The following is a 26,988-nucleotide window of genomic DNA, read 5'->3' as shown; positions in this document are numbered from 1 at the left end:
ACTTACACTCCAGGATTTCCTCTTCGATGGCATTGTACCTGATTTTATTTGCCCACTGTTTATACATGTTAATGTCACCCATAACTGCAGCAGTACCTTTATTGTTGGAGTCTCTAATTTCCTGTTTAATACCTTCCCCAACATAACCACTACAATTTGGGGTCCATATGCAACACCTATTATTGTTTTTTTTTGTCCTGAGGTGCTACTAAACTCTACATGTTCAGATTTTACTTCATTGGAGCTAGTGTTCTTCATCACTATTGAGTTCATGTTCTCTTTAACCAGCAATACTGCCCCCACTTCCTTTTCCTTTTTTTCTGACCCTTTGATGTTCAGATCTCATCCTTGGTCACCCCAGAACCATATCTCTGTAATCTCAAATATATCCTACCTGTTAACTTTTATTTGCGTAACAAAGTCAACTACTTTATTGTGAATTCTCCGCATTTTGGTTCAGGGGGGTCCTGTTTCAAATCCCATTACATCCAATGACAGTATTTTAATTTCAATAGAAATTTTGAATTGGGAAGTCTGAGTGACACCCCTGCAGCAAAGCAACCCTCCCTCAGCTGAGTGCCGCAGCCTTGTTTATTGGGAGGCCCCCAGGCAACTATGCTAACTACTGAGGCACTGCTGGAATTTGTCATTGTAATATCCGCAATAGACTAAGAAATAGGGACTGCAGTAAGCCATTTGGCCTCTTGAACCTGCTTCCCCATTCCATGGGATGATGGCTGATCCAACATTCCTCACATCCACAGTGTTTTCTCTGTAACTCTGCTTCCCTTACTCCCAGAAAGGTTTTTGCAGAGACTACATTTGAAGGGAGAGCAGAAAAATGAGAAACGAAAACAGAAATTGCTGGAAAAGCTCAGCAGGTCTTGCAGCATCTGTGAGGAGATATCAGAGTTAATGTTTAGAGTTGAGTGATCCTTCTTCAGAACTGAAGATAAGCAGAAAAATGAGGAGTGCTCCATCAAACCTCTATATGTTTGGGGACACAGTGTGATTGCCTCCCATGCACAGTCTTATAAGCCTCTTGGTGAGAACATAAGAAACAGGAGTAAGCCATTCATCCCTTCAGGCCTGTCCCACCATTCACCAAGATCATCATTGACTTGCCTCAGGTCTCAACTCCTCTTTTGTGCTAACTCCTTATGGCGCTGAGCACCTTGTACCATCTTTTTAAACACTGGCAGACATCTAGTCTCCAGGGTGAAATTCCAGGCATTTATTCCCTCAGAGAAAGAATGCCTCTACATCTCACTTTAAAATGAGTGTTCTCTTGTTCTGTAGCCATACCCTCTAGTTCAAGGTTCTCCCACTAATCGCAAGAATTCCTTGTTTATAAACACCAACCCCTGAGCAATGTCAGCTGAAATTCTATTTGTATACTTGCTGCATCTGTAAATGTGTTGCTGGTCAAAGCACAGCAGGTTAGGCAGCATCTCAGAAATAGAGAATTCGACGTTTCGAGCATCAGGATGAAGGGCTTATGCTCGAAACGTCGAATTCTCTATTCCTGAGATGCTGCCTAACCTGCTGTGCTTTGACCAGCAACACATTTGCAGCTGTGATCTCCAGCATCTGCAGACCTCATTTTTTACTTGCTGCATCTGTATGCTAAGATTTTGTGTTTCATGCACAAAACACCCAGATCCATCTGTGCTGCACTTTATTGGAGTATCTTTCCATTTAACTAATAGTCTGTCTTCTGATTCTTCTTACCGAAGAGTATGATGTCACACTTTCTTACATTCCTACAGAGGAGTTGATTGCAAAACGCAAACAGAACACTGGAAAAACTCAGCAGGTCTGGCAGTATCTGTGGCGAGAGAAGCAATTAGCATTTCAAATTCAGTTTGACTTCAGAACCATTCTGAAGCATACTGCATGTTTCTTCCAGATTTCCAATGTCAAGTTGAATATATACTTGACAGAAAATGCTAATAGCATTTCAAAAATGCTGCATATTCAAAGGGCAAAAGGAGAGGTAATAAGTGTAATAACAATCACTGGAGAAGATGTATTAGGGAAACGATGGGGCTACAGACCAATATGACCTTTGGATTTGATGGGACACAATCTAGGATATTAGAAGAAATAGCTACAGAAGTACTGGATGTAAATTGATATCGAGTACCTAAAGTTCCAGCATGTAAAGGTTATTGCATGCCTCAAACAATGGTGATGGAGAATTAGGTTCTAGTTTGTGTCTCTGGCACCAGTATTCAGGAAAGCGGAAACTATTTTGGGATAGTCTACTCCTGATCCATGCTGGGGCCAGTGTTTTGCAAACCACGTGATTAGAAAGTCGATATTTTAATCTAAATTATGGGGAAAAGGAATCAAATTTGAAAAGACATTCACTGTGAAAAGCGTAGAGATGAGGAATGGGAGGTAATGTCACTGGATTATTGTAAAGTCCCATCTAGTTTACTAAAGTCCTTTAGGAACGAAAGTTCACCATCCTTATCCAGCCAGACGTACTGCAATGTGGTTGACTGTTACCTGCCCTCTGGGCAATAACTACTGGCCCAGCCAGTGATGCCCACATCATGAATGGAATGGCATGGCTCAGTGGTTAGCACTGCTGTCTCACAGCACCAAGGACCTAGGTTTGATTCCTCCCACAATCCAAAGATATGCAGGTTAGGGTGGATTGGCCATGGGAAACGCAGGGTTACAGGTGTAGGGGAGGATGGGGTGGGTCCGAGTGGGATGGTTGGTATGGACTTGCCGGGCTGAATGGCCTGCTTCCACACTGTAGAGCTTCTATTTGATGAATAAAAAAGCAGCTGAGAACAATTAGGAAGGGACAGAGAAAATCAACTAGAAAGGAATAGAGCAAGGCACATTGCATTGATTACAATGTGAACAAATCAGTAGTGCTCAAAGCATGATCTGATAGTCTGTATGGGCTGATGGCTGCTGAATGATAAGGATTGGATTCTGAATATAGAGGGTTATATGACTTCCAAGAAAAATATAAAGGTAGCTAACAGTGGAGTGTTTGAATTGTTAATTAAGATTGACATTTGTGCAATAGTTATAAATGATCTTAGATCAGGAGACCAAGAAGTGGAATCCATTTGGGTGGCGATGAGGAAGACTATGGGAAAGAAGTCATTAGTTGGCATGGTCTACAAGCAGGAGAAAGTGAGGTCTGCAGATGCTGGAGATCAGAGCTGAAAATGTGTTGCTGGAAAAGCGCAGCAGGTCAGGCAGCATCCAAAGAACAGGAAATTCGACGTTTCGGGCATAAGCCCTTCTTCAGGAATCCCGAAACGTCAAATCTCCTGCTCCTCGAATGCTGCCTGACCTGCTGCGCTTTTCCAGCTACACATGGTCTACAAGCCCCATGATTTACAACAATAAAACATATCACTTTACAAAGTGGGAAAATGTGTGGAAATCAAAAACTTGAGTGCTTGGATTAAAGGGATAGCAATAATCACGGGTGACTTTATGTACAAGCTTGTTATATACAAGCTGGATGAATTGGATTAGTTGTGGAAGTCTGAATGAGGAATTCATAGGAAGCTTCCAAGATGGTTTCTTTAAAGCAACACCTCAGGGAATTAACAAGAGAGCAAGTTATTCTGGGCATGGTATTGTGAAATGTGCAAGGATTAACTAATTGCTGGAAAAGCGCAGCAGGTCAGGCAGCGTCCAAGGAGCAGGAGAATCGACGTTTCGGGCACGAGCCCTTCTTCAGGAAGGAGGCTTCTTCAGGCTCAACCCGGAAACGTCGATTCTCCTGCTCCTTGGATGCTGCCTGACCTGCTGCGCTTTTCCAGCAACGAATTCTCAGCTCTGATCTCCAGCATCTGCAGTCCTCACTTTCTCCTAAAGGATTAATTAATGACTTGCGTGGTGCTGGAAAAGCACAGCCGGTCAGGCAGCATCCAAGGAGCAGGAGAGTCAAGATTTCCAGCATAAACCCTTCGTCAGGAATGATGAAGAGCTTATGTTCAAAACATCGATTCTCCTGCTCCTCGGATGCTGCCTGACCGGCTGTGCTTTTCCAGCAACACACTTTTTGACTCTGATCTTTGTGGGTGGCACAGTGGTTAGCACTGCTGCCTCACAGCGCCAGAGACCCGGGTTCATTTCCCGCCTCAGGCGACTGTGTGGAGTTTGTACATTCTCCCCGTGTCTGCGTGGGTTTCCTCCGGGTGCTCCGGTTTCCTCGCACAGTCCAAAGATGTGCGGGTCAGGTGAATTGGCCATGCTAAATTGCCCGTAGTGTTAGGTAAGGGGTAAATGTAGGGGTATGGGTGGGTTGCACTTCGGCGGGTCGGTGGAGACTTGTTGGGCCGAAGGGCTTGTTTCCACACGAAGTAATCTAATCTAATCTCCACCATTTTAGTCCTTACTATCTCCCTTAATTAATTACTTCACAATTAACCCCCCCCCCCCCCCACCCCCACCCCCACACCAAAGTAGCAGCAACTATGATTGAATTTTACATTGTTTGAAAGGGAGAAGATTAAGCCGAACTGAACTGGCAAATTAGGATAGAGGATAGTTCAATTGAGATATGGTAGCAGACATTTCAAAGAGTAATTCATAAACCTCAGAATAGGTATATTTGTAGATTAAAGGGAGGACCCACCATCTGTGGTTTACTAAAGATGTCAGGGAAGGTATTAAAGGAGAAAATATTTAACTGTGCAAGATGAGAGGTAAATCAGATGAATGTCAGATTATGAAGAACAGCAGGTAATGGCAAAGAGGTTAATCATGAGAGGAAGTTGGCTAGGAATGTAAAATCAGGATAGCAAGAGTTTTGACAAGGATTTAATAAGGGAAGAAGCAAATAAAGTGTTGATGCTCTACCGATTCAATTCTAAAGGGAGAAAGGGAAGTAAATAGTAGATCATAGGTAAATCACTTTAAGTCCATGCCTGCTCTTCATAATAAAAATTGAAAGATCTGCAAATGCTGTAAATCAGAAACAAAAACAGAAATTGCTGCAAAAGCTTAGCAGCTCTGGGAAAGAATTCAGAGTTAACATTTCAGGTCAAGTGACCCTTCCTCAGAACAAGAACCTTCCTGCTCATTCTTGTTTCTTTTATGAGTGGACAACCTCCTGCTCTCTCCAAATAAAGGACCCACCTTGAAGTTGTACAGCAAAGGGTTATTTTATTTCAAACTCTAGACAGCTGTGCACAGTTGAATCATTTATCGATGGCTTGACAAATTCATTCACAAGATATAACGGAATGCTCATGTACACAAGGCTGTTTTGAGTAACAATTCATTATAGCACTGGGTCTGATCAGACTAATCTTTTGAGTGTCAGGTAAAATGGAACTATAACACAGGTCAAATTGAGTGGGGAAACAGGAGAATGGCCTCCTTAACCCTATGCTTAAGGTCGATTTGGAAGTGATTGTATAATGTTGCATTGTTTTTTTAGCATAAATTTGGACTGGTTCTGTTTAGTTAAAAGACATTTTCATGAGATGTAACTCAGAGCTCATGACCACCCACCTCAGACACAGTCAGTGCTGGGCTACCATTGGGTTTGTTTAGTTTTTCTGATACGCTACCTGTCAGAAAATTGGAGAGCTGGCTGTTTGTGGTCGGTCTGGGATTTCCCTGAGGTGGGAATATTTTCAATCTTACTGATCGGATCAGAGTTTCAGGATATGTATTTCCACAAGACAGAAAAGATGACCAAAGAGGAAGGTACACAGGCCTTTGGTTAGGTTTCCATAGCTACAAGCCTTCAATCTGTGGCCTGGTCATTTTAACATAACAACAAGTCTCACTGAAGGCCATAATTAGTTTAGCACAGGGCCATGTGTTAGTGCAGGCCCCATTGTTGTGAATGTAATGAATGTTGGGATAGTCTGCTTATAGTAACCAACCTGACTGGGATGGCCCTACCACAACCCAATGTTGTGCCAGATGAGAGAGAGCACGGGTAAATCACAGAAATGGTCCAGCACTCAACAGATTGATCCGAAAAGTCAAAAGTAACAACTGGATTACAAGGCCCACCAATTATTTGCACATTAGAATGTTACATTAGTTCAAGTCACAAAGGGAGTGTCGAGACCCTCAGGCAGTATTTATAACAGTTCTATCAACTTATATACACTTCATATTTAATAATACAATATTTAATGAGTATTGTTCTCAGTTGGAACTCCAGAATTACCCTAATACATGCTGAGGACTACACCCATACCCAATTGCAATCAACTGGAACATGTATATCTGTGCAACCAATGCAAACTCATCAGTCTCCCACTCAAAAAGGAGAGGGAGTGTACAGATATCTCCCTGACAGAAAGAGACAGGAGTCTGAGAGACAGCAGTCAGTGTACAGTTATCTCTCTGAGAGAGAGGGGGACTGAGAGACACCAGTTATTGTACAGATATCTCCCTGAGTGAGGGGGCACTGAGAGACACCAGTCAGTGTACAGATATCTCCCTGAGAGAGAGGGGACTGAGAGACAGCAGTCAGTGTACAGTTATCTCCCTGAGAGAGAGGGGACTGAGAGACACCAGTCAGTGTACAGATATCTCCCTGAGAGATAGAAGGGACTGAGAGACACCAGTCAGTGTACAGATATCTCCCTGAGTGAGAGGGCACTGAGAGACATCAGTCAGTGTACAGATATCTCCCTGAGTGAGGGGGCACTGAGAGCAGTCAGTGTACAGATATCTTTCTGAGAGAGAGTGGGACTGAGAGACACCAGTCAGTGTACAGATATCTCCCTGAGAGAGAGGGTTCTGAGAGACACCAGGCAGTGTACAGATATCTCCCTGAGGGAAAGAGAGAGGGGACTGAGAGACACCAGTCAGTGTACAGATATCTCCCTGAGAGAGAGTGGGACTGAGAGATACCAGTCAGTATACAGATATCTCCCTGAGTGAGGGGACACTTGAGAGACACCAGTCAGTGTGCAGATATCTCCCTGAGAGAGAGTGGGACTGAGAGACACGAGTCAGTGTATAGATATCTCCCTGAGAGAGATGGAACTGAGAGACATTGGTCAGTGTACAGATATCTCCTTGAGAGAGAGGGGACTGAGACTCAGCAGTCAGTGTACAGATATCTCCCTGAGAGAGAGTGGGACTGAGAGACACTAGACAGTGTACAGATATCTCCCTGAGTGATGGGGCACTGAGAGACACCAGTCAGTGTACAGATATCTCCCTGAGGAAAAGAGAGGGGAGCGTGAAACACCACTCCATGTGCAGATATCTTCTTGAGAGAGGGAGGGAGGGGACTGAGAGATACCAATCAATGTACAGTTATCTCCCTGAGAGAGAGGGAGGGTACTGAGAGACACCAGTCAGTGTACTAATATCTCCCTGAGAGAGATGGGACTGAGAGTCACCAGTCAGTGTGAAGATATCTCCCTGAGAGAGAGGGGGGGAGACTGGGAGACATCAATCAGTGTACAGATATCTCCCTGAGGGAAAGAGAGAGGGACCTGATAGACACCAGTCAGTGTACAGATATCTCTCTGAATGAGAGGGGACTGAGAGACACCAGTCAGTGTACAGATATCTCCCTGAGAGATAGAGAACTGGGAGACATTGGTCAGTGTACAGATATCTCGTTGAGAGAGAGGGGACTGTGAGACACCAGTCAGTGTAAAGATATCTCCCTGAAAGAGAGAGAACTGAGGGACATCGGTCAGTGTACAGATATCTCCTGATGTGGTACAATATTGACCTGTGTCTCTGATGCAATGGTTTGTATCCCAGGGGATTAGTTCTGCCATTGATTGCCTTGGAATGGTTAGGGTTAAAGTATTATACAGTGAGAACACAGTCTTTCACTAATTACATGTGAAAGGCAATTTACCTGTCAACATAAATTAATTCATATACATTTGAGAATAAATTATTTTTAAAAATCACAACTCTCGGTGGGAAGACCACCACTGGATTTAGAGGGCTCTCTTCAACTGACAGTCATTTCTGGAAGGTAAACATGGAATTTCAAACCCTTTTTTTTTGCCTCTCTCCCACTGCTCCATGCCCCTCAGGACCTGCTCCACAAGCCCCTGGTGACCTTTCATTCACCTCAGCGAGTCTTGGTTTAGGAGTGACGTCGTGGGTCAATAGTTAGAACTGCTGCCTCACAGCGCGAGGGACTTGGGTTTGATTCCACCCTCAGGCGACTGTCCATGTGGAATTTGCACATTCTCCCCATGTCCATATGGATTTCTTCCGGGTGGTCCAGTTTCCTCTTACAGTCTAAAGATGTGCAGCTTAGGTGAATTTGCCATGCTGAATTGCCAATAGTGTTCAGGGATGTGCAGGTTTAGGTGGGTTAGCCACACAGGGTTACGGGTCTGAGTGGAATGCTCTTCAGAGGTTTGGTGTGGACTCAATGGGCTGAATGGCCTGCTTCCACCCTGGAGGGATTCTAGTTTCTTTAACCTTGGTGATGAGTGCTACCCAGCTATGGAACTGCATGGGGCATCGCAGTGGAGCGTGATCTTTTGAGGTTTTGGTGGAGAGGGCAGATTGAAGAGGGCCATTGAGGTTTTTTGTTCTCTTACACATAATCTAATGGATATGAACCACATCAATAGCCAGACCCTCAGCTTGGGCTCGGTGTTTGAGAGTCCAAACTCTGGGCAGCAAGAGGCTGGGAAATGACTTCCTCTAAATCTGTCCCCAGTTCACCCCTATCTCCCCCAGTCCTTGACTGCCCCCACCCCCAGTGACCCTGTCCTACACGCTCTGGTTGCAGTGCATCTTGGGTTGGGACAGGGATAGGTTCTGTTGCTTCCTCTCACAGTTCAATAGCCCTCACCCTCAGGCTGAACCTGATGTGATCTGTTTGTGAAAATATCAACAATTATTCCTGCTCAGTGTCTCCTGTTCCTTCAAAACCTCTTCAGGCCACTTAGAGAGAGAGAGAGAGAGAGAGTGTGAAAGGTTTTGGCAGGAACTGATGAAGGGAGGGCTCAGAATGACTTTGTAGGAGGAGGCCATTCAGCCCCTTGTACCTGCACTGTCCCCTATAATGAGCCAGCGCCAATCTGCTGCTTTTTCTACAAATTCTGCAACTTGATAAATTTGCTGCTTCCACACCATTCCGGAAAGTTCCTGGTGCTTTAACCTGCTGGAAGGTGAACTGGTGACAGTTGGTGAGGAGTGAACAGTGAGCAAAGGGTTAAACTCCGGCCTTGACTGTTCGGGCAGATTGGCTGGTTTCCGGCTTCATCCATCGTGGAGTCATCCTGTGCAGCAGGAGGCCATTCAGCCCATCCTCTCTGTGCTGGTACTTTGAAAGTGCAGCCCCCTGCTTTCCCCCACAGCTTGGGATGTTTCCGCTTTCCGAGGGTTTCTGCAGTTTCCCTTTTGACGGTTCCCGCTGATTCTGACACCCAATCCCTCCCCCACCTCCCCCCAACCCTCCGAACACCCCCACCCTGAACCCTAAGGCCAGCCTGAGGTCCAGGCTCTGAGCGACTAATGAGGGATTGAGATTCTTCACTGAGGGACTGACCCAGGGAAGGCTGTGTGGTCCTACAGGTGAGGCTTCAGTCCAAAGGGTTACAAGGGCAGGGGTCTCAGGTGGGGGAGGGGACAGTGGTGCCAACTGGAACGGGTGAGGGCAATGACTATACCCATACGTAAGGTGGGAATGACCACACATACACACACACACACGAGGGAGAGGTAGAGGGACAAGGAGTGGGAATGGGGAATGGAGCATTGGGGAAATGGAATATGGGAACGGGGTGGGGAACAGGAGATAGGGAGGATGAGAGGAGGGGTGGGGTATGGAGGATGGGGGACTGTGAACTGGGTTTGGGAGGTGTGGTTTGTTGTCTGACCTGTACTTTATTCTCTCTCTCTCTCTCTCTCTCTCTCTCTCTCTCTCTCTCTCTCTCTCTCTCTCTCTTTCACTGTCTAGAACAGGTTGGGTTTGAGCATGTTGGATTTTCTGTGCAGGGTGGAGAGCACCCCAGCAAAAGGCCCGCTCATACTGTCAGTAGGCTGCCAGGCCTGGCCCTTCAGCAGCTCATTGTTGGGCCAGGCAGCTGCTGTCTTAAGAGACTGGGAGCCATTAGGACTGGGCAGGCTGACTGCATGGGGGCTGCTGCTGGAGATAGGGCCTGAGGAGGTGGTGGAGGAGGAGCTGGAGGAGGAGGGGGGGCAGCCAGGGTTGGCCGTGCTATCTGGGTCAGCGCATTTTCCCTCCTTCAAGTCGTCCTCCTCAGATACAAGGTCAGACTTCTTCCCGGAAGGATTGCTCCCGTTCCCTTTCGAGTTGGCAGCTCTCTCCTGTTTGCGGAACTTTGCTCGGCGATTCTGGAACCAGACCTGGCAATGAGATGGGGTGGAGGTCGGAGAGGGGGAAGAAATCCATCAGGAATTAGAAATGTAAACAACCATGATCCAAAGGGTAAACACCAACAACATTACCATCAGATCAGCCCTTGGTCTCCAAAACTCAAGCAGATACAAAGCCGTCCTCATCATGTACTCATGGAAGGAAATCTGCCGTCCTTCCTGCCGTCCGACCTACATGTAACTCCAGACCACAGCGATATCTTTCCTTATTTGTTCATGAGATGTGAATGGGGCTGGTTCCCCATCGATGCCAATTTGATCAGGTGTTCTGGGGCAGCTTCAAAACTTAAACAAAATATTGAGAAGGCGACGGATCAGGAGTTATTTATGAAAGGCAACAATTACTTGATCAGGAGCATCCAAATGGAGCAGGCAGAGAGCTGGAAAGGTTGAGGGAAGGAATCCCAGAGCTTGGAGTCCAGGCAGCTGAAGGAACAACTACCAAGGGTGGAGTGGGTTCAATCAGAACAAGAGGGAGAGAGGGAGCACAGAGATCTCAAAACGTCTTTGGGGCCTGGGAGAGGTGTGGAATCTGGGAGTGATTTGAAAACAAGGATTAGAATTCTAAAGTCTAGACATTGTTTGAGTGAGACTCGATGTACTTCAGTGAGCACAGGGGAAAGGGTTTTAACAGCACAAGAAGGTGTGACCAGAAAGATTGTTATGGTTACTGAGGTTCACAGAATAGATTTGAAGAGAATGTTCCCACTTGTAGGAAATCAGAACGGGTCAGGGCCATCGGATAGTCTCAAATTAATCCAATCAGGAATCCTGCAGAAGTCTTCCCTGGAGAGGAATAAGAATGTGGAACTTATGTCAAAGAGATGTACAGCATGGAAACAGATCTTTCGGTCCAACTCATCCAGATATCCTAAATTAATCTATCCCATTTGTCAGGATTTGGTTCATATCCCTCTAAATCCTTCCTATCCATATACCCATCCAGATGCCTTTTAAATGCTGTAATTGTACCAGCTTCCATCACTTCCTCTGGCAGCTCATTCCATACACACACACCACCTTCTGCATGAAAAAGTTACCCTTTAGATCCCTTTTATATCTTTCCCGTCTCACCTTAAACCTATGCCTTCTAGTTCTGGACTCGCCCACCCCAGAGAAAAGACCTTGCCTATTTATCCTATCCATGCCCCTCATGATTTTATAAACATCTGTACGGTCACCCCTCAGCCTCTGATGCTCCAGGGAAAACAGTCCCAGCCTGTTCAGCCTCTCCCTGTAGCTCAAACCCACCAACCCTGGCAACATCGTTGTAAATCTTTTCTGGACCCTTTCAAGTTTTACAACATCTTTCCTATAGCAGGGAGACCAGAATTGCATGCAGTATTCCAAAAGTGGCCCAACCAATGGTTGATATGATACATTGATACATTGAAGGTGAATCTAAATAAACACATGAGGGAGGACGAAATAGTAGGAGACACTGATTGGGTGAGGTGTGTTGGAGAGGTTCCTGTGAAGAGTTAACATTGACAGGGACCAGTTGGGGTTGTATAACCCATTGCTGTGGGATCAATTCTGGGTCACATTTGTTGGTTCAGAGACTGAGAATAGTGTAAATCATTAGAGCAATGGCAAGGACATCACTGTCTCTCTAGTCCCACTGTCCCAGCATCATATAAAACACTTTTTCCAGTTCCTACAATCACCATTTAAATACCTTATTCATAACAAGAGGCCTCTCAGTCAGGTTTCTTACTCAACACAATTATTGGATTATTATCAAAACAAAACTTATTCAAGACAGGCACAATAATTAATGATGTACACAGGCAATAATATAGAGGTATGAATGCTTATCCTTCTAAATATCCACAAAACACACACACACACTCTCACATACGCACAGTCACAAACACACACATAATAATTTTTCTGCTGAGACTGTTCTGGAAAAATATTTTGGATAATGATTGATTCTTAAAGGCAAAAGGATAAAATGTAGAATGTTTCCGTGATGTCCTGGCCAGATATAGTCAGGTCACCAATCACACGCAGTAGACTCTGACGTCTGGCAGACACAGCCTGTTCAATGAATAGAATCTTGAGACTTTTCTTCAACAAAACAAATAGATTTCACCCTGAACTCAACGAGAGGATTCCCTTCTCAGACATGGTCAACAGAGTTTCATGTCGGTCAGACTGGTTAAAGACAGCAGATTTCCTTCCCTGAAGGACATTAATGAACCAGGTGGATCTTACACCAATCAATGACAATTTCATGGTCATCATCACTAAGAGTAACTGTTGAAGGAGCAGCCCTCTAAAAGCTAGTGCTTCCAAATAAACCTGCTGGACTATGACCTGGTGTTGTGTGATTTTTAATTTTGCACACCCCAGTCAAACACCAGTACCTCCGAATCATGATTTCCAATCCTGATTTGTTAACTGAATTTAAATTGCACCATCTACTGTGGTGGGATTTGAACTCATCGGTGGAGAGTGTTAGCCAGAGCCTCATGATTACAGTCCAGCACCATCAACACCATGTTACCATCTACCCTGTGGCAGGATGAAGGAGACAGGCCATTCAGGCTTATATCAGGAAGTTTCATACAAAAGAGAGTGATTGCACTAGAGGGGAGATGCTGCCAGAATGGAGCATTTCAGCGATGGAGAAAGGCTGGATAAGCTTGGGGTGTTTTCTTTGGAGCAGAGAGGGCTGAGGGGGGCCCTGATAGAGGGTATAAGGTTATGAAGGGCATGTACAGGGGGCATAGAAAGAAGCTGTTCCCTGAGGATGAAGAGTCAATAACAAGCGGCCACAATGTTAAGGTGAAAGCAGAGAGGGTTAAAGGGGATTTGAGGAAACCATTTTCACTTAGAGGATGGTGGGAATTTAGAATGCACTTCCTGGGAAGGTAGTTGAGGTGGGAAACCTCACAACCTTTAATATGTACTTGGATGAGCACTTGGAATGCCGAAACATTCAAAGCCAAAAACAAATTGCTGGAAAAGCTCAGCAGGTCTGGCAGCATCTGTGGAGAGAAATCAGAACTAATGTTTCAGGTCCAGTGACCCTTCCTCAGAACTGATGGTAGCTAGGAAAATGTCAGTTTAACTGCTAAAGAAGGGAACGGGGTAAGGAGGAAACAGTGGGTGGAAATGGAGCCCAAACAGAGAGGAAAACAATTGGGCAGACAAAGGAATGGGTAAAGGTCGATCTGTGGGAATGAATAACTGCTATTAATGGCTGACAGTGCAATGTTTGAGGTAGCAGTCCATGTGATGACAAGGCCTGGTGTGTGGGGGTTGGGGTAAGGACATGGGACAGAGTGCCTAAAGACCTAAAGTTATTGAACTCAATATTGAGTCCAGAGGTCTGCAGAATTCCCAAGTGGAAATAGAGATGCTGTTCTTCCAGCTTGCTCTGAGCTTCACTGGAGCACTGCAGCGAGCCTGAGACAGAGATATTGGCCAAGGAACCAGGGTGGGGTGTTGAAATGGCAGGCAACTGGAAGCTCAGGGTCAGCCGTGTGGACAGATGGGATGGGATTGTGACTCTGAGTAGAGCAAATAGCCACTGCCCCTGGGTGAGAAACCAACTGACTGAGTGAATTTAGAAAGCTCTCATACCTGGACTCTGGCTTCTGTCAGGTCAATCTTCAATGCCAGCTCCTCCCTGGTGTAGATGTCTGGGTAGTGAGTCTCAGCAAACACTCGCTCCAACTCCTTCAACTGAGAACTGGTGAACGTGGTGCGGATTCTCCGCTGTTTCCGTTTCTCATTGATCCCACCGTGGTCTGTGAAGAACTTGTAGGGCACTGAGGACAGCAGGACAAACCGACATTCATGATGGATATCGTCGCCTGAGCTTATCTTGAGCCAACTTAGCAATATCTCCCTAAGAATCTCGCACACATTTCAAAACGATGGAGGAAAGAAAGGGAAACAATCACAGTTTAAACAGAAATTGTTGGAAAAGCCCAGCAGGTCTGGCAGCATCTGTGGAGAGAAATCAGAGTTTAAAGTTTCAGGTCGAATGACCCTTTCTCAGAGCTGTGACCCGAAACATTAACTCTGATTTCTCTCCACAGATGATGCCAGACCTGCTGAGTTTTTCCAGTAATTTCTGTTTTTGTTTCCATGATGTGGAGGTGAAAGTGCTGATGTTGGACTGTGGTGGACAGTCAGAAATCACACAACACCAAGCTTTAGTCCAACAGGTTTATTTGGAATCACAAGCTTTCAGGGCGTAATCCCTTCAACCATCTGATGAAGCAGCAGCCCTCCAAAAGTTGAGATTGCAACTAAACCTGTTGAGATAAAACTTGGTGTTATGTGATTTCTGACTATTTTTGTTTCCAGATTAGAATGGTGCTGGAAAAGCACAGCAGATCAGGAAGTATCTGAGGAGCAGGAAAATTGACGTTTCGGGCAGAGCCCTTCATCATGAATGGCTCCTGATGAAGGGCTCCTGCCCGAAATATCAATTGTCTTGCTCCTCAGATGCTGCCTGACCTGCTGTGCTTTTTCAGCACCATTCTAATCTAGACTCTAATCTCCAGCATCTCAAAGACTGGTGTGGGAGAAACTTGGTTTAGGTTCACGAAGGCAGTGGCACTACTTTTGGGGAAATTGAGAGTAATTCTCATCATCCAGAGCAATGTCCTGGTGAATTGTACAACGTGGGTGTAGAGAGCACGTTCAGCTAAATAGTGGGAATGAGGGATCATGTGAGATATGGTAAAGAGAAAGAACAAGGCAACAGTTAAGGAATTGAGATCTGAGTTTAACAGGAAAGGGCAAACTTAGGAATGAGGCAGTGGGTAAGATGGTGAAAATAATAAAAATGAAAGAATTAAAAGACATTTTATTGGAATCCACGAAGCATTGTGCAATGTATAAAATACACAGGGTAGACAGGAAGGAATCTTTCAGGAGAAAGTGAGGACTGCAGATGCCGGAGATCAGAGCTGAAAATGTGTTGCTGGAAAAGCGCAGCAGGTCAGGCAGCATCTAAGGAGCAGGAGAATCGACGTTTCGGGCATGAGGAAATCTTTTTCAGGAAATCTGTTTTCCTGAAGAAGGGCTCATGCCCGAAACGTCAATTCTCCTGTTCCTTGGATGCTGCCTGATCTGCTGCGCTTTTCCAGCAACACATTTTCAGCCCAGGAAGGAATCTTTCCCTTTGATGGAGGGATCAATAGCTAGGGGCTCGAATTGAAGGGAAAGGGCCAGGAGATTTACAGCAGGATGTGAGCGAAAAACGATTTCACCCAGAGAGTGCTGGGAATCTGGAACTGACTGCCTTGTGAGGGTAGGAGAGACAGAAACCCTCATCACATTGACGAAAGATTTAGATGTGCACTTGTGATATCAAGGTACACAAAGCTATGGGCCACATGCTGGGAAGGGGATTAGAATAGATAGGTGCCGTTTTTGGCCAGTGCAGACTCAATGGGCCGAAGGGCCTTTTAGTGTGCTGTAGATCTCTACAACGCTATGTCTTTGTAACAAGATAGGTGAATTGATGCCACAAATAGAGAACCATATCAGAGCTTAAACTGCAGGGTGATCAATACTAGGAGCTGAATGTTCAAAGGTACTCAATATTTAGGAAGGAGAAACGAAAACACAAAGGAAAGGAGGTGGAATAACATTGGTGATAATGGAGGAGACCAGTATAAGAGAAGAGAGTGTCTTAGATGAGAAGATTTAGATGTAGAATCAGTATGGCTAGAGCTAACATACATCAACATGCAGCAAGTTTTGGGGTCCAAACCAAAGTGAGATTGTAGTGCACTGAATAAGTCAAGACATGAGAGGTGCAGCTAACAGGATAATACGGTAATCACAGGAACCTTAACAAAGCTATAGCCTGGGTAAAACTAATTATTACTAAATGCTTATGAGGGTGAATTCCTGGACTATAAATGAGATGGTTTTCCAGGTCAGTGGACTGAGGAACTGACCAGAGAAGTATCTCAAACAAAAACAGAAATTGCTGGAGAAACTCAGCAGGTCTGGCAGTATCTGTGGAGAGAGAAATAGAGTTAACGTTTTGAGTCCAGAATCTTTTGACAGAACTGGAGAACGTAGGGAACGAGCTGTCTCGGATAAGTATTGTGCTATGATGAAGGGCTAGTTAACCGCTAGGGGAGAGTCAGAAAATGAAAATGATTAATTCATGATTTACATTAAATTGACATAGCTTGAAGGCACAAAACTCCAACATAAAAAATCATCCAAATGGGGTTGAAAACAGAAATGAAAGATTATATTAGATTAAAGTTTATAAAATCACTGAAAAATGTTGAAACCTTGTGGATTTGGAGCATTTTAGAATTCGATAAAGGAGGACCAAGAAATTAATAAGAAACAGAAAATAACATGTGAAAGGCGCCATAGTTTTATCAGATCATAGCCATGCTCTTTCATTAGAGAGAGATGACAGGTGGTGGTTTAACCTCAGGTGATGGTGGTCCTACATATTAACCTCAGCCAGTGCAGGAATTGAACACACACTGTTGGCATCACAAACCAGCCAACTGAGCTAATGGGCCATATGAATGGCAGCAATTCAGAAACATAAAACTGACTGTAAAAGCTTCTTTATATGTAAAGAGGAAAAAATTAGGAAAGGCAAATGTGGGTCCATTACAAATCAAAACAGGAGGATCTATAACGGAGAATAGGGAACTAGCAGAGGAATCAAAATAAGTACTTTGTGTCTTCATGGATGACACAGAATAAAGGCATTTAGGATTGGGAAAAGGAGCAATTTATCACTCAGACGACAGTGAAACTTTGGAATTCTCTACCACACAGCGCAGTGAAAGAAAAGAGTTTAGATCAGAGTGGTGCTGGAAAAGCACAGCAGTTCAGGCAGAATCCAACAAGCAGCGAAATCGACGTTTCGGGCAAAAGCCCTTATGCCTAGTACAGAAATTGATAGATATGTAGATGCTAAAAATATAAAGGGTATGGGAAAATAACATTGGGGTAGACATTTGGTCATGGTCTAGCTGAATGGTGGAGCAGGTTAAAGGGGCTGAATGGCCTAATCCTGCTCCCATCTTCCCATGAAGGAGCAGTTTGGACTGTAATCCAGTGTCATGTGACTCCTGACTTAATCTGATGACAGATTTTAGTATGAACCAGACGGGAGATGAGGAGAGTATATTTTTCTGCAGCACGCTGTTGTCTTGCCTGAAAGGGCAGTGGGAGTAGATCCAACAGAAAGTTTCCAGAAGGAACTGCAAATACTTCAAGAAAAGTTGTTCACCCACTGTTCTCAGCAACAGTCACGAGGCAGTCATCAAAAAAGATGTCTCCATAGTGCATGGGGTGGGGTGAGATCTAGGGAGAAAGCGATTTGGAGTATAAAGCCACAGTCACACCAACAAAACAATTACTAATAAATGCACCAGAAATACAGAAAAAAATTTCTTTACCCAGAGAGTGTGAGAACTTTTAATTTGTTCACTGGCCAGACCTGCATTTGTGGTTCAGCCATAACAGGGTAGGTCCGATCATGGACAGTAGTGGGAGACTGTGTATTGAGTCAGAAGAGATAGGAGAGGTCTTGAATGAGTACTTTTCTTCAGTATTTACAAATGAGAGGCACCGTATTGTTGAAGAGGAGAGTGTGAAACGGACTGGTAAGCTAAAGGAAATACTTGTTAGGAAGGAAGATGTGTTGGGCATTTTGAAAAACTTGAGGATAGACAAGTCCCCCGGGCCTGACGGGATATATCCTGGGATTATGTGGGAAACAAGAGAGGAAATTGCAGAGCCGTTGGCAATGATCTTTTCGTCTTCACTGTCAACGGGGGTGGTATCAGGGGACTGGAGAGTGGCGAATGTTGTGCCCCTGTTCAAAAAAGGGAATAGGGATAACCCCGGGAATTACAGGCCAGTTAGTCTTACTTCAGTGGTAGGCAAAATAATGGAAAGGGTACTGAGGGATAGGGTGTATGAGTATCTGGAAAGACACTGCTTGATTAGGGACAGCCAGCAAGGATTTGTGAGGGGTAGGTCTTGCCTTATAGGTCTTATTGAATTCTTTGAGGAGGTGACCAAGCATGTAGATGAGGGTAGAACAGTGGATGTAGTGTACATGGATTTTAGTAAGGCATTTGATAAGGTTCCCCATGGTAGTCTTATGAGGAAAGTCAGGAGGCATGGGAAAGTGGGAAATTTGGCCAGTTGGATAGAGAACTGGCTAACCGGTTGAAGTCAGAGAGTGGTGGTAGATGGTAAATATTCAGCCTGGAACCCAGTTACAAGTGGAGTTCCACAGGGATCAGTTCTGGGTCCTCTGCTGTTTGTAATTTTTAATTAATGACTTGGAAGAGGGAGTCGAAGGGTGGGTCAGTAAATTTGCAGACGATACGAAGATTGGTGGAGTTGTGGATAGTGAGGAGGGCTGTTGTCGGCTGCAAAGGGACTTAGATATGATGCAGAGCTGGGCTGAGGAGTGGCAGATGGAGTTCAACCCTGTCAAGTGTGAGGTTGTCCATTTTGGAAGGACAAATAAGAATGTGGAATCCAGGGTTAACGGTAGGGTTCTTAGTAAGGTGGAGGAGCAGAGGGATCTTGGGGTCTATGTTCATAGCTCTTTGAAAGTTGCCACTCAGGTGGATAGAGCTTGTAAGAAGGCCTATGGTGTATTAGCGTTCATTAGCAGAGGGATTGAATTCAAGAGTCGTGAGGTGATGTTGCAGCTGTACAGGACCTTGGTAAGGCCACATTTGGAGTACTGTGTGCAGTTCTGGTCGCCTCACTTTAGGAAAGATGTGGAAGCTTTGGAGAGGGTGCAGAGGAGATTTACCAGGATGTTGCCTGGAATGGAGAATAGGTCGTACGAGGATAGGTTGAGAGTTCTCGGCCTTTTCTCGTTGGAACGGCGAAGGATGAGGGGTGACTTGATAAAGGTTTATAAGATGATCAGAGGAATAGATAGAGTAGACAGTCAGAAACTTTTTCCCCGGGTACAACAGAGTGTTACAAGGGGACATAGATTTAAGGTGAAGGGTGGAAGGTATAGGGGGGATATCAGGGGTAGGTTCTTTACCCAGATAGTGGTGGGGGCATGGAATGCGCTGCCTGTGGGAGTGGCAGAGTCAGAATCATTGGTAACCTTTAAGCGGCAATTGGATAGGTACTTAAGCTAGGACAAATGTTCGGCACAATATCGTGGGCCGAAGGGCCTGTTCTGTGCTGTATTGTTCTATGTTCTATCTATCCTGAGGGCAGTTCAACCACATTGCTGTGGGTCTGGAGTCACATGTAGGCCAGACCAGGTAAGGGTGGGAGCTTCCTCCCTTAAAGGACATGACTGAATCAGATTACCTACCAGTGTGGAAACAGGCCCTTTGGCCCAACAAGTCCACACCGACCTTCCGAAGAGCAAGCCACCCAGACCCATTCCCCTACATTTACCCCTTCACCTAACACTACGGGCAATTTAAGCATGGCCAATTCACCCTAACCTGCACATGTTTGGACTGTGGGAGGAAACCCACGCAGACACGGGGAGAATGTGCAAACTCCACACAGACAGTCGCCTGAGGCGGGAATTGAACCTGGGTCTCTGGTGCTGTGAGGCAGCAGTGCTAACCACTGAGCCACCGTGCTGCCCAGTTGGGCTTTCCCTGACAATTGATTCCTGGTCATCCATAGACAGATATTGTTTTGTATTGAACTCACATTCCACCATCTGCTGTGGCTGGATTTAAACCTGGGTCCCCGGAACGTTACCCAGGCCTCTGGATTAACAGTCCAGTGATAATACCAGCAGATCATTGCCTCCCCTTGTTTCCTCCCAAAGGATAGTTCATGTTTGGAATGCTCTTTCCTCTGAGAGCAGTGGGTGCTGAGTTATTAAATATGTTCCAGGTTGAGTTGGAGAGACTTGTGATTGACAAGGGAGCCAAGGATTGCGGGGATAGGATAGGAAAATGGAGCTGAGACCACATCAGGTCAGCTGTGGTCTTGTAGAAGGCTTGAGGGACCAAATAGCCTCATCTTGCTGCTATCTCCATTGTTTCTATGGCAGCAGTGTATTGTGGTGCGGAGTGGGAGGGTGGATACTGACTCTTATGAAGCATGAATGACGGTATAGGCCAACTGGGCTGAATAGTCTCTGTCTGTCCTGTAAATCCAATTGAATTATCTGATTGACCCTTTTTCTCTGGGGGTGCTGTGTCTCTATCATTGTAATCTATGGTCTGAAATTAACTGCCTCCTCATGGTAAAGAGATTAAACTGTGGCCTTCCTGCTCTGTACAGCTAACAGCCACACACACTGTGCTACACCAGGAGCTATAGTTAAATCTCTTGGCTGTGTCCAACTCTTTGGAATTGTAACTTGTTGTGTTGATATCCTGCATTTGATTTTGCTATGTAAACTGTCACAGTGTCATTGCAGTCTCTGACCACTAGGTGCCACAGTGGAATTACTTTCTGGAGTTGTTCACCAGTCCTTTCAACTATATTTTAAGTAAATCTCTAACCAGCCTTGAGCAATAAAGGTGTCTCCAATTTCCACCACTGTGCCTTCACACAGCAAATTGTTAGTTGCATGTCGACATTTCAAGGGAAACATTATTAATCCAAATATTGGATAAATCCACAGCAACAAATCTCCTGACAACCACAGAAGCTATCTAGCCTTTGTGTACTTGACCTGTTCATCATGTTGATCATTGAGTGGAGAGAGCGTATATATATATATATAGAGAGAGAGAGAGAGAGAGAGAGAGAGAGACACGGAAATGGTCATAGAGCTATACAGCATGGAAACAGACCCTTCTGTCCAACTTGTCCACCCAACCAGATATCCAAAATTAATCTAGTCCCATTTGCCAGTATTTGGCCATATCCCTTTAAACCCTTCCTATTCATATACCCATCCAGATGCCTTTTAAATGTTGTAATTGTACCAGCCTCCACCACTTCCTCTGGCAGCTCATTCCATACACGCACCACCCTCTGTGTGAAAAAAGTTGCCCCTTCGGTCCCTTTTATATCTTTCCCCTCTCACCTTAAACCTAGGCTGGTTTTGGACTCCCTTACCCTGGGAAAAAGACCTTGTCTACTTACCCTATCCATGCCCCTCCTGATTTTATAAACCTATAACAGGTCACCCCTCAGCCTCTGGCGCTCCAGGGAGAATAGCCCCAGCCTGTTCAGCCTCTCCCTCTCACTCAACAACATTTTCTCAATAGCAGAGAGATCAGAACTGAAGCAGTTGGCCTAACCAATGTCCTGTACAGCCACAACATGACCTCCCAACTCCTACACTCAATGCACTGACCAATAAAGGAAAGCATACCAAACGCCTTCTTCACTATCCTATCCACCTGCGACTCCACTTTCAAGGAGCTATGAACCTGAACTCCAAGGTCTCTTTGTTCAGCAACACTCCCCAGGACCTCACCATTAAGTGTATAAGTCCAGAGAGAGAGTGTGGAGAGATTGAGTAAACTAAAGCAGGGTGAGCCCAGACTGTTCTCTGGAAAAGGAAAATTTCACCAGGAGAGAGCAGGGGAATGGCAGAAAGCGAGTACATCCAGGAATGGTGTAATAGCTGATTGGTGATGTTGTGAGTGTGTGTTTCAGTGGCTCAGGGCTGGTCCCTTTGTTGTGAGCCTGGTCTGAGCAGTAACTCCCTCCCTGAGAGGGGGCTCTGCTTTCAGACTGGTTCTGAATATTCAAACCCTCCCATGGAGAGGGGGGGCACTGAAAATACCCCCACCCACAATCCCTCCCTTTACAAATGTTTCATTCCCTGTTTGGAGGTTCCAGCAGAATCAGTATCGATCACAGACAGCTCCCTCTCCAAAACTGCCCCCCCCCCCACATATCCTTCTGTGTAACCACCAGCCCATCCTCAGCAAGCTCCAGATTCTGCTCCCATTCCCTCCCTCCTCCCAGAGCCCTGGGGGAGACGGTGTGGGAGGCCCCGCTTGGCAATGACACACCCTGTAGTCGAATAGCCACCTACATTCTCTGTTGGGGGGTTGGTGGGAACTGACTCAGTGTCACTCAGGTAGGGACTGGAGCCTGCAGCTCCCCCACTCTCTCTCTCTTTCTCTCTGTGCCTTTTGCTGTCTCCCTTCCTCTCTCTGGTTTCTCTCTCACTCTGTGTCTCACTCTCTCTCTCTCTCTGCCACTGTCCCTCTGTGTGTATGACTCTCTGTGTGTCTCTCTGTGTCCCTCTCAGTCTGTGTGTGTGTCTCTCTCTCCAGTCTCTCACTCTCTCTCTCTCTCTCTCGCTGTGTCTCTCGTTGTGTGTGTCTCTCTCTCGCTGGGCTCTCTCTCTGTCTCTCTCTCTCGCTGTGTCTCTGTCTCTCTCTCTCTCGCTGTGTCTCTGTCTCTCTCTCTCTGTGTCTCTCTCCCTGTGTTTGTCTCTCTCTCTCGCTGTCCTTGCTGTTGGTGATGATTCAGCAGCGATACTCACCATGTCCCCCTCCCACACTCCAAAGATGTGCAGATCAGGCTGAGTTGCCCATCAGAGTGTATTAGTCAGAGGGAAATGGGTCTGGGCGGATTACTGCCCAGAGGGTCGGTGTGGAGTTGTTGGGCCGAAGGGCCTGTTTCCACACTGTAGGGAATCTAATCTCTCTGGAATCTGCCTGTCCCTTTTCCTAGGAGGCCGTGGTGAACAGCAGGTGGCCATTCTGCCCACCGTACCTATGCAGCATGCTAGTCCTGCTCTGGTCAGGTTCTCGGTGTTTCTGCCCGGGTCTGTACTCCTGACCCTGAGGATAGCGGCTGGTTTTCAGGATCTGACCGAGCGGGACTAGATCCGGACCGACCCAAACATTGATCATAGAATCAAGTGGCAATTCGGCCCGTGGTACCTGTGCGTGCTCTTTCAAACAATCCGGCTCTTTCCCCCGGCCCCCGGCCCTTCCCCAGAGCAGACTAGCCCCCGGCTGCCGCCGGGATTAGATCCTTTCCTCTGGATTCCAATCATTCCCAGAATCTGGGATCCTTTCTGCCAGGGACCAGCCGCCCCCCGGGGACCGGGATCCCACGGAATCCGAGCGGAATTGGAACAAAATAGAAACGGGAAGAATTGCGGATGCTGTCCATCCGGTTCTGAGGAAGGGTCACTGCATCCGAGTCCTTCACTCGGATTCCTCTCCCACGGACACTGCAGACCTGCTGAGCTTTTCCAGCAGTTTCTGGTTTTGTTGCGAAATTGAGAAAGAGAGACCCATCCTCCTCATCAACAAAAGCCCAGAGCCAACTGGAAATGTTGTAACATCCTGTTTCAGGAAAGTCTGGAGCAGGGAGAGAATGACATCACCCACTACCCATCACCCATCACCCATCACCCATCACCCATCACCTATCACCCACTACCCATCACCCATCACCCATCACCCACTACCCATCACCCATCACCCATCACCCATCACCCATCACCCATCACCCACTACCCATCACCCACTACCCATCACCCATCACCCATCACCCATCACCCACTACCCATCACCCATCACCCATCACCCATCACCTATCACCCACTACCCATCACCCATCACCCATCACCCACTACCCATCACCCATCACCCATCACCCATCACCCATCACCCATCACCCACTACCCATCACCCACTACCCATCACCCATCACCCATCACCCATCACCCATCACCCACTACCCATCACCCATCACCCACTACCCATCACCCATCACCCATCACCCATCACCTATCACCCACTACCCATCACCCATCACCCATCACCCACTACCCATCACCCATCACCCATCACCCACTACCCATCACCCATCACCCATCACCCATCACCCACTACCCATCACCCATCACCCATCACCCACTACCCATCACTTTCACCTGTCACCCATCACCCACTACCCATCACCCAACACCCATTACCAATTGCCATCACCCATCACCCACTACCTATACCTGTCACTCATCACCCACTACCTATACCTGTCACTCATCACCCACTACCTATACCTATCACCCAACACCCATCACCCATTCCCATCTTTGACCGACACTGTGTGGGGGTCAGTGGAAGTCTATGGAGGAGCGATGTTCCCCTGTTGCTGGTGATTACTGTTTCTCTACAATATCCTCTACAATATTCCTATGGGGTGTGTGTGTGTGTGTGTGTGGGCATGGTGGCTCAGTGATTAGCGCTACTGCCTCACAGCGCTGGGGCCCGGGTTCAATTCCAGCCTCGGGTGACTGTGTGGAGTTTGCACATTCTCCCTGTGTCTGTGTGGGTTTCCTCCGGGTGCTCCGGTTTCCTCCCACAGTCACAAAGATGTGCGGGTCAGGGTGGATTGGCCATGGGAAATTACCCCATAGCTTTCAGGGCTGCATTACTGAGGGGGAATGCGGAGTAATAGGGTGGGGGAATGGGTGGGGTAGGATACTCTTCGGAGGGTCAGTGTGGACTTGTTGGGCCGAATGGCCTGTTTCCACACTGTCGGGAATCGAATTCTAATTGTCTAGAATTTACCGAAACGTTTCGCGCTGGCTGTCCGAATTTATTTCCTTTTATTACAAACGAACGAATTTAAAATCAAATTATTTTGCTTCGGGTTATTAAACATCGATTTCGTTTCGTTAAATCTAAGCCTTATCGAATAGATTTTGACTCATTTTAGCCCGTGACGAGGAACGGGCAACAATTCAATATTCGTTCACATTGAAAACAGGAGCTTTTTAAACTGTAGCCGGTCACTCACAACAGGCTGAGAGAGAGAGAGAGAGAAAGTGAGTGTGTGTGTCATAGAGTCAGCACGGAAATAGACCCTCCGGTCCAACTCCTCCAGTCCGACCAGATATCCGAAATAAATCTAATCCCATATGCCTTCTGAGAAAGGCCGTTCTGAATTGAATATTTCTTTGGGAGGGAGAGAGAGAGACAAAGACAGTTACAGGTTCAGACAGAGCCCGAGAGAAAGAGAGAGAGAGATAAAAAGACACGGCGAAAGAGGGACAGAGAGAGGGAGAGAGACAGAGAGAGAGGGAGAGATTCAGAGATAGAGTGAGAGAGGGAGAGAGACAGAGAGAGAGAGAGAGAGACAGAGAGAGAGAGAGATTCAGAGATAGAGTGAGAGAGGGAGAGAGACAGAGACAGAGAGAGAGAGAGGTTCAGAGATAGAGTGAGAGAGGGAGAGACAGAGAGGGGTTCAGAGATAGAGTGAGAGAGAAAGTGATAAAGAGGGACAGAGACACTGAGACTGACAGGTTCAGACAGCAAGGTAGTAAGAGAGAGAGGCAGAGAGAGGACTAGATAGTGAAAAACGGAAAAAGACAGATGCTGTGAGACAGAGACAGACACTACAGACAGTGAGAGACAGACAGAGAGGATCTCACGTTTGGAAGCATCGACCCACACAGAGACAGAGAGAGAGACAGGGACAGGGACAGGGACAGGGACAGAGACAGGGACAGGGACAGGGACAGAGACAGGGACATAAAGGCAGAGATCTATAGACATTGAGCGATCTACAGAGGAATACATTAATAAAGGCCGATACATAAAAACAGATATAGATATTAGAGAGATACAGAGACAGACAGAAATACTTGGAGACAGATAAACACCGAGAAACGCCAGAGATACAGTACAGAGAGAAACAGTCCGCACAGAGATACCGCAGTTAATGAGGAAACTAACACTCCAAGGAAATATTAGTCACTTTATGGTTTAAAAACTAACATGAAGACAGAAATCTTTCCAAATCTGAAGGACCAGTCCTAATCTTGCAGCCTTTGCAAATCTGTAAAAATCATTCGATTTTTAAAAATTATAAAAGTTACCGAGAGAAAACATTGACCAAGAGATTATTTGGATGGAGGATTTCACGATCAGGGTAACTCTGTCTCTCTCCTGAGGAAATATTCAATTCAGAACAGGCTTTCTCTAAAAAAAACACGACCTCATTACTTTGGGGAAAACGGTCAGAAATTATTCCCCCAATTATTAATAATTTTTTGCAAGGTTTATGAAGGTTTGTATTAATAGTTTGCGAAAAAATAGTTTCCATCCCCCCCTCGCAGGTATTAGATTATATTTGTTTGATTTAATGGGTAGACAGACCTTAACTAAATTACCCATTCTGCCTGTGAATGTAATAGCCCAGCAATATAACTCAATTATTCCATAATCCCTCTCCTTAACCCAATCACCACATTAATACAGTTACACACTCACTCTCTCTCTCTCACACACACACACACCGTTAAACCCCACACCCAGTCCACTTTTCTATTTAATTGCTAAAGCCTGGGCTGCTTCCCATCACCTTGTAGTTCCTTGTTTCTGCTGCTGTTGTATGGTTTTACCTGTGGTGTATGGAGAGCTCTGGTGTTCCCGCAGAGGTCCCATGTTGCAGGTAGCCGGTGTCAGGGTCGGACAGACCGGGCCGCTCCCGAAGCTGGAGCGAATGGGACTGTAATGCAAACTGTTAGCCTGACTGCAGGAACTGAAATCGGCGTAGGCAGAGGCTTCCATTGCTGCCATACAGGAATCGTAAGAATTTAGGTACGAATAATCCATTTTATACATAAGAGGGGCAGGCCAGGAACTGCGGGGCAGAAGGGAGATGGAGATTGGGGGAGAGGTCAGGGGTGGGGGGGAAGGGAGAGAGAAACAAGACAGGGAGAAGGGTAGGGGG

General features: G+C 46.1%; 1 protein-coding gene across 3 annotated transcripts; it reads right to left on the bottom strand.

Annotated features, from left to right (window-relative positions):
• Nucleotides 1-9,903: 9,903 nt before the first annotated feature.
• Nucleotides 9,904-26,879, bottom strand: phox2a (paired like homeobox 2A). 3 transcript variants are annotated; one of them, XM_060826913.1, is made up of 3 exons: nt 26,657-26,879; nt 13,940-14,129; nt 9,904-10,321 (listed from the first exon to the last, which is right to left on the bottom strand). In XM_060826913.1, exons 1-3 carry the CDS (start codon nt 26,877-26,879, stop codon nt 9,904-9,906), a joined length of 831 nt encoding a protein of 276 aa, XP_060682896.1. The 3 variants fall into 3 exon arrangements, with proteins under 3 accessions (XP_060682896.1, XP_060682894.1, XP_060682895.1); XM_060826911.1 differs by having other exon boundaries at nt 9,904-10,317; nt 13,942-14,129; XM_060826912.1 differs by having other exon boundaries at nt 9,904-10,339; nt 26,657-26,870.
• Between the last annotated feature and the right edge of the window lie 109 nt (nt 26,880-26,988).

Source organism: Hemiscyllium ocellatum, chromosome 6 (assembly GCF_020745735.1).
Source record: "Hemiscyllium ocellatum isolate sHemOce1 chromosome 6, sHemOce1.pat.X.cur, whole genome shotgun sequence".
Lineage (NCBI taxonomy): Eukaryota > Metazoa > Chordata > Chondrichthyes > Orectolobiformes > Hemiscylliidae > Hemiscyllium > Hemiscyllium ocellatum.
The sequence above is the reverse complement of the archived record's forward strand: the minus strand, read 5'-3'. Positions and strand labels throughout refer to the sequence as shown.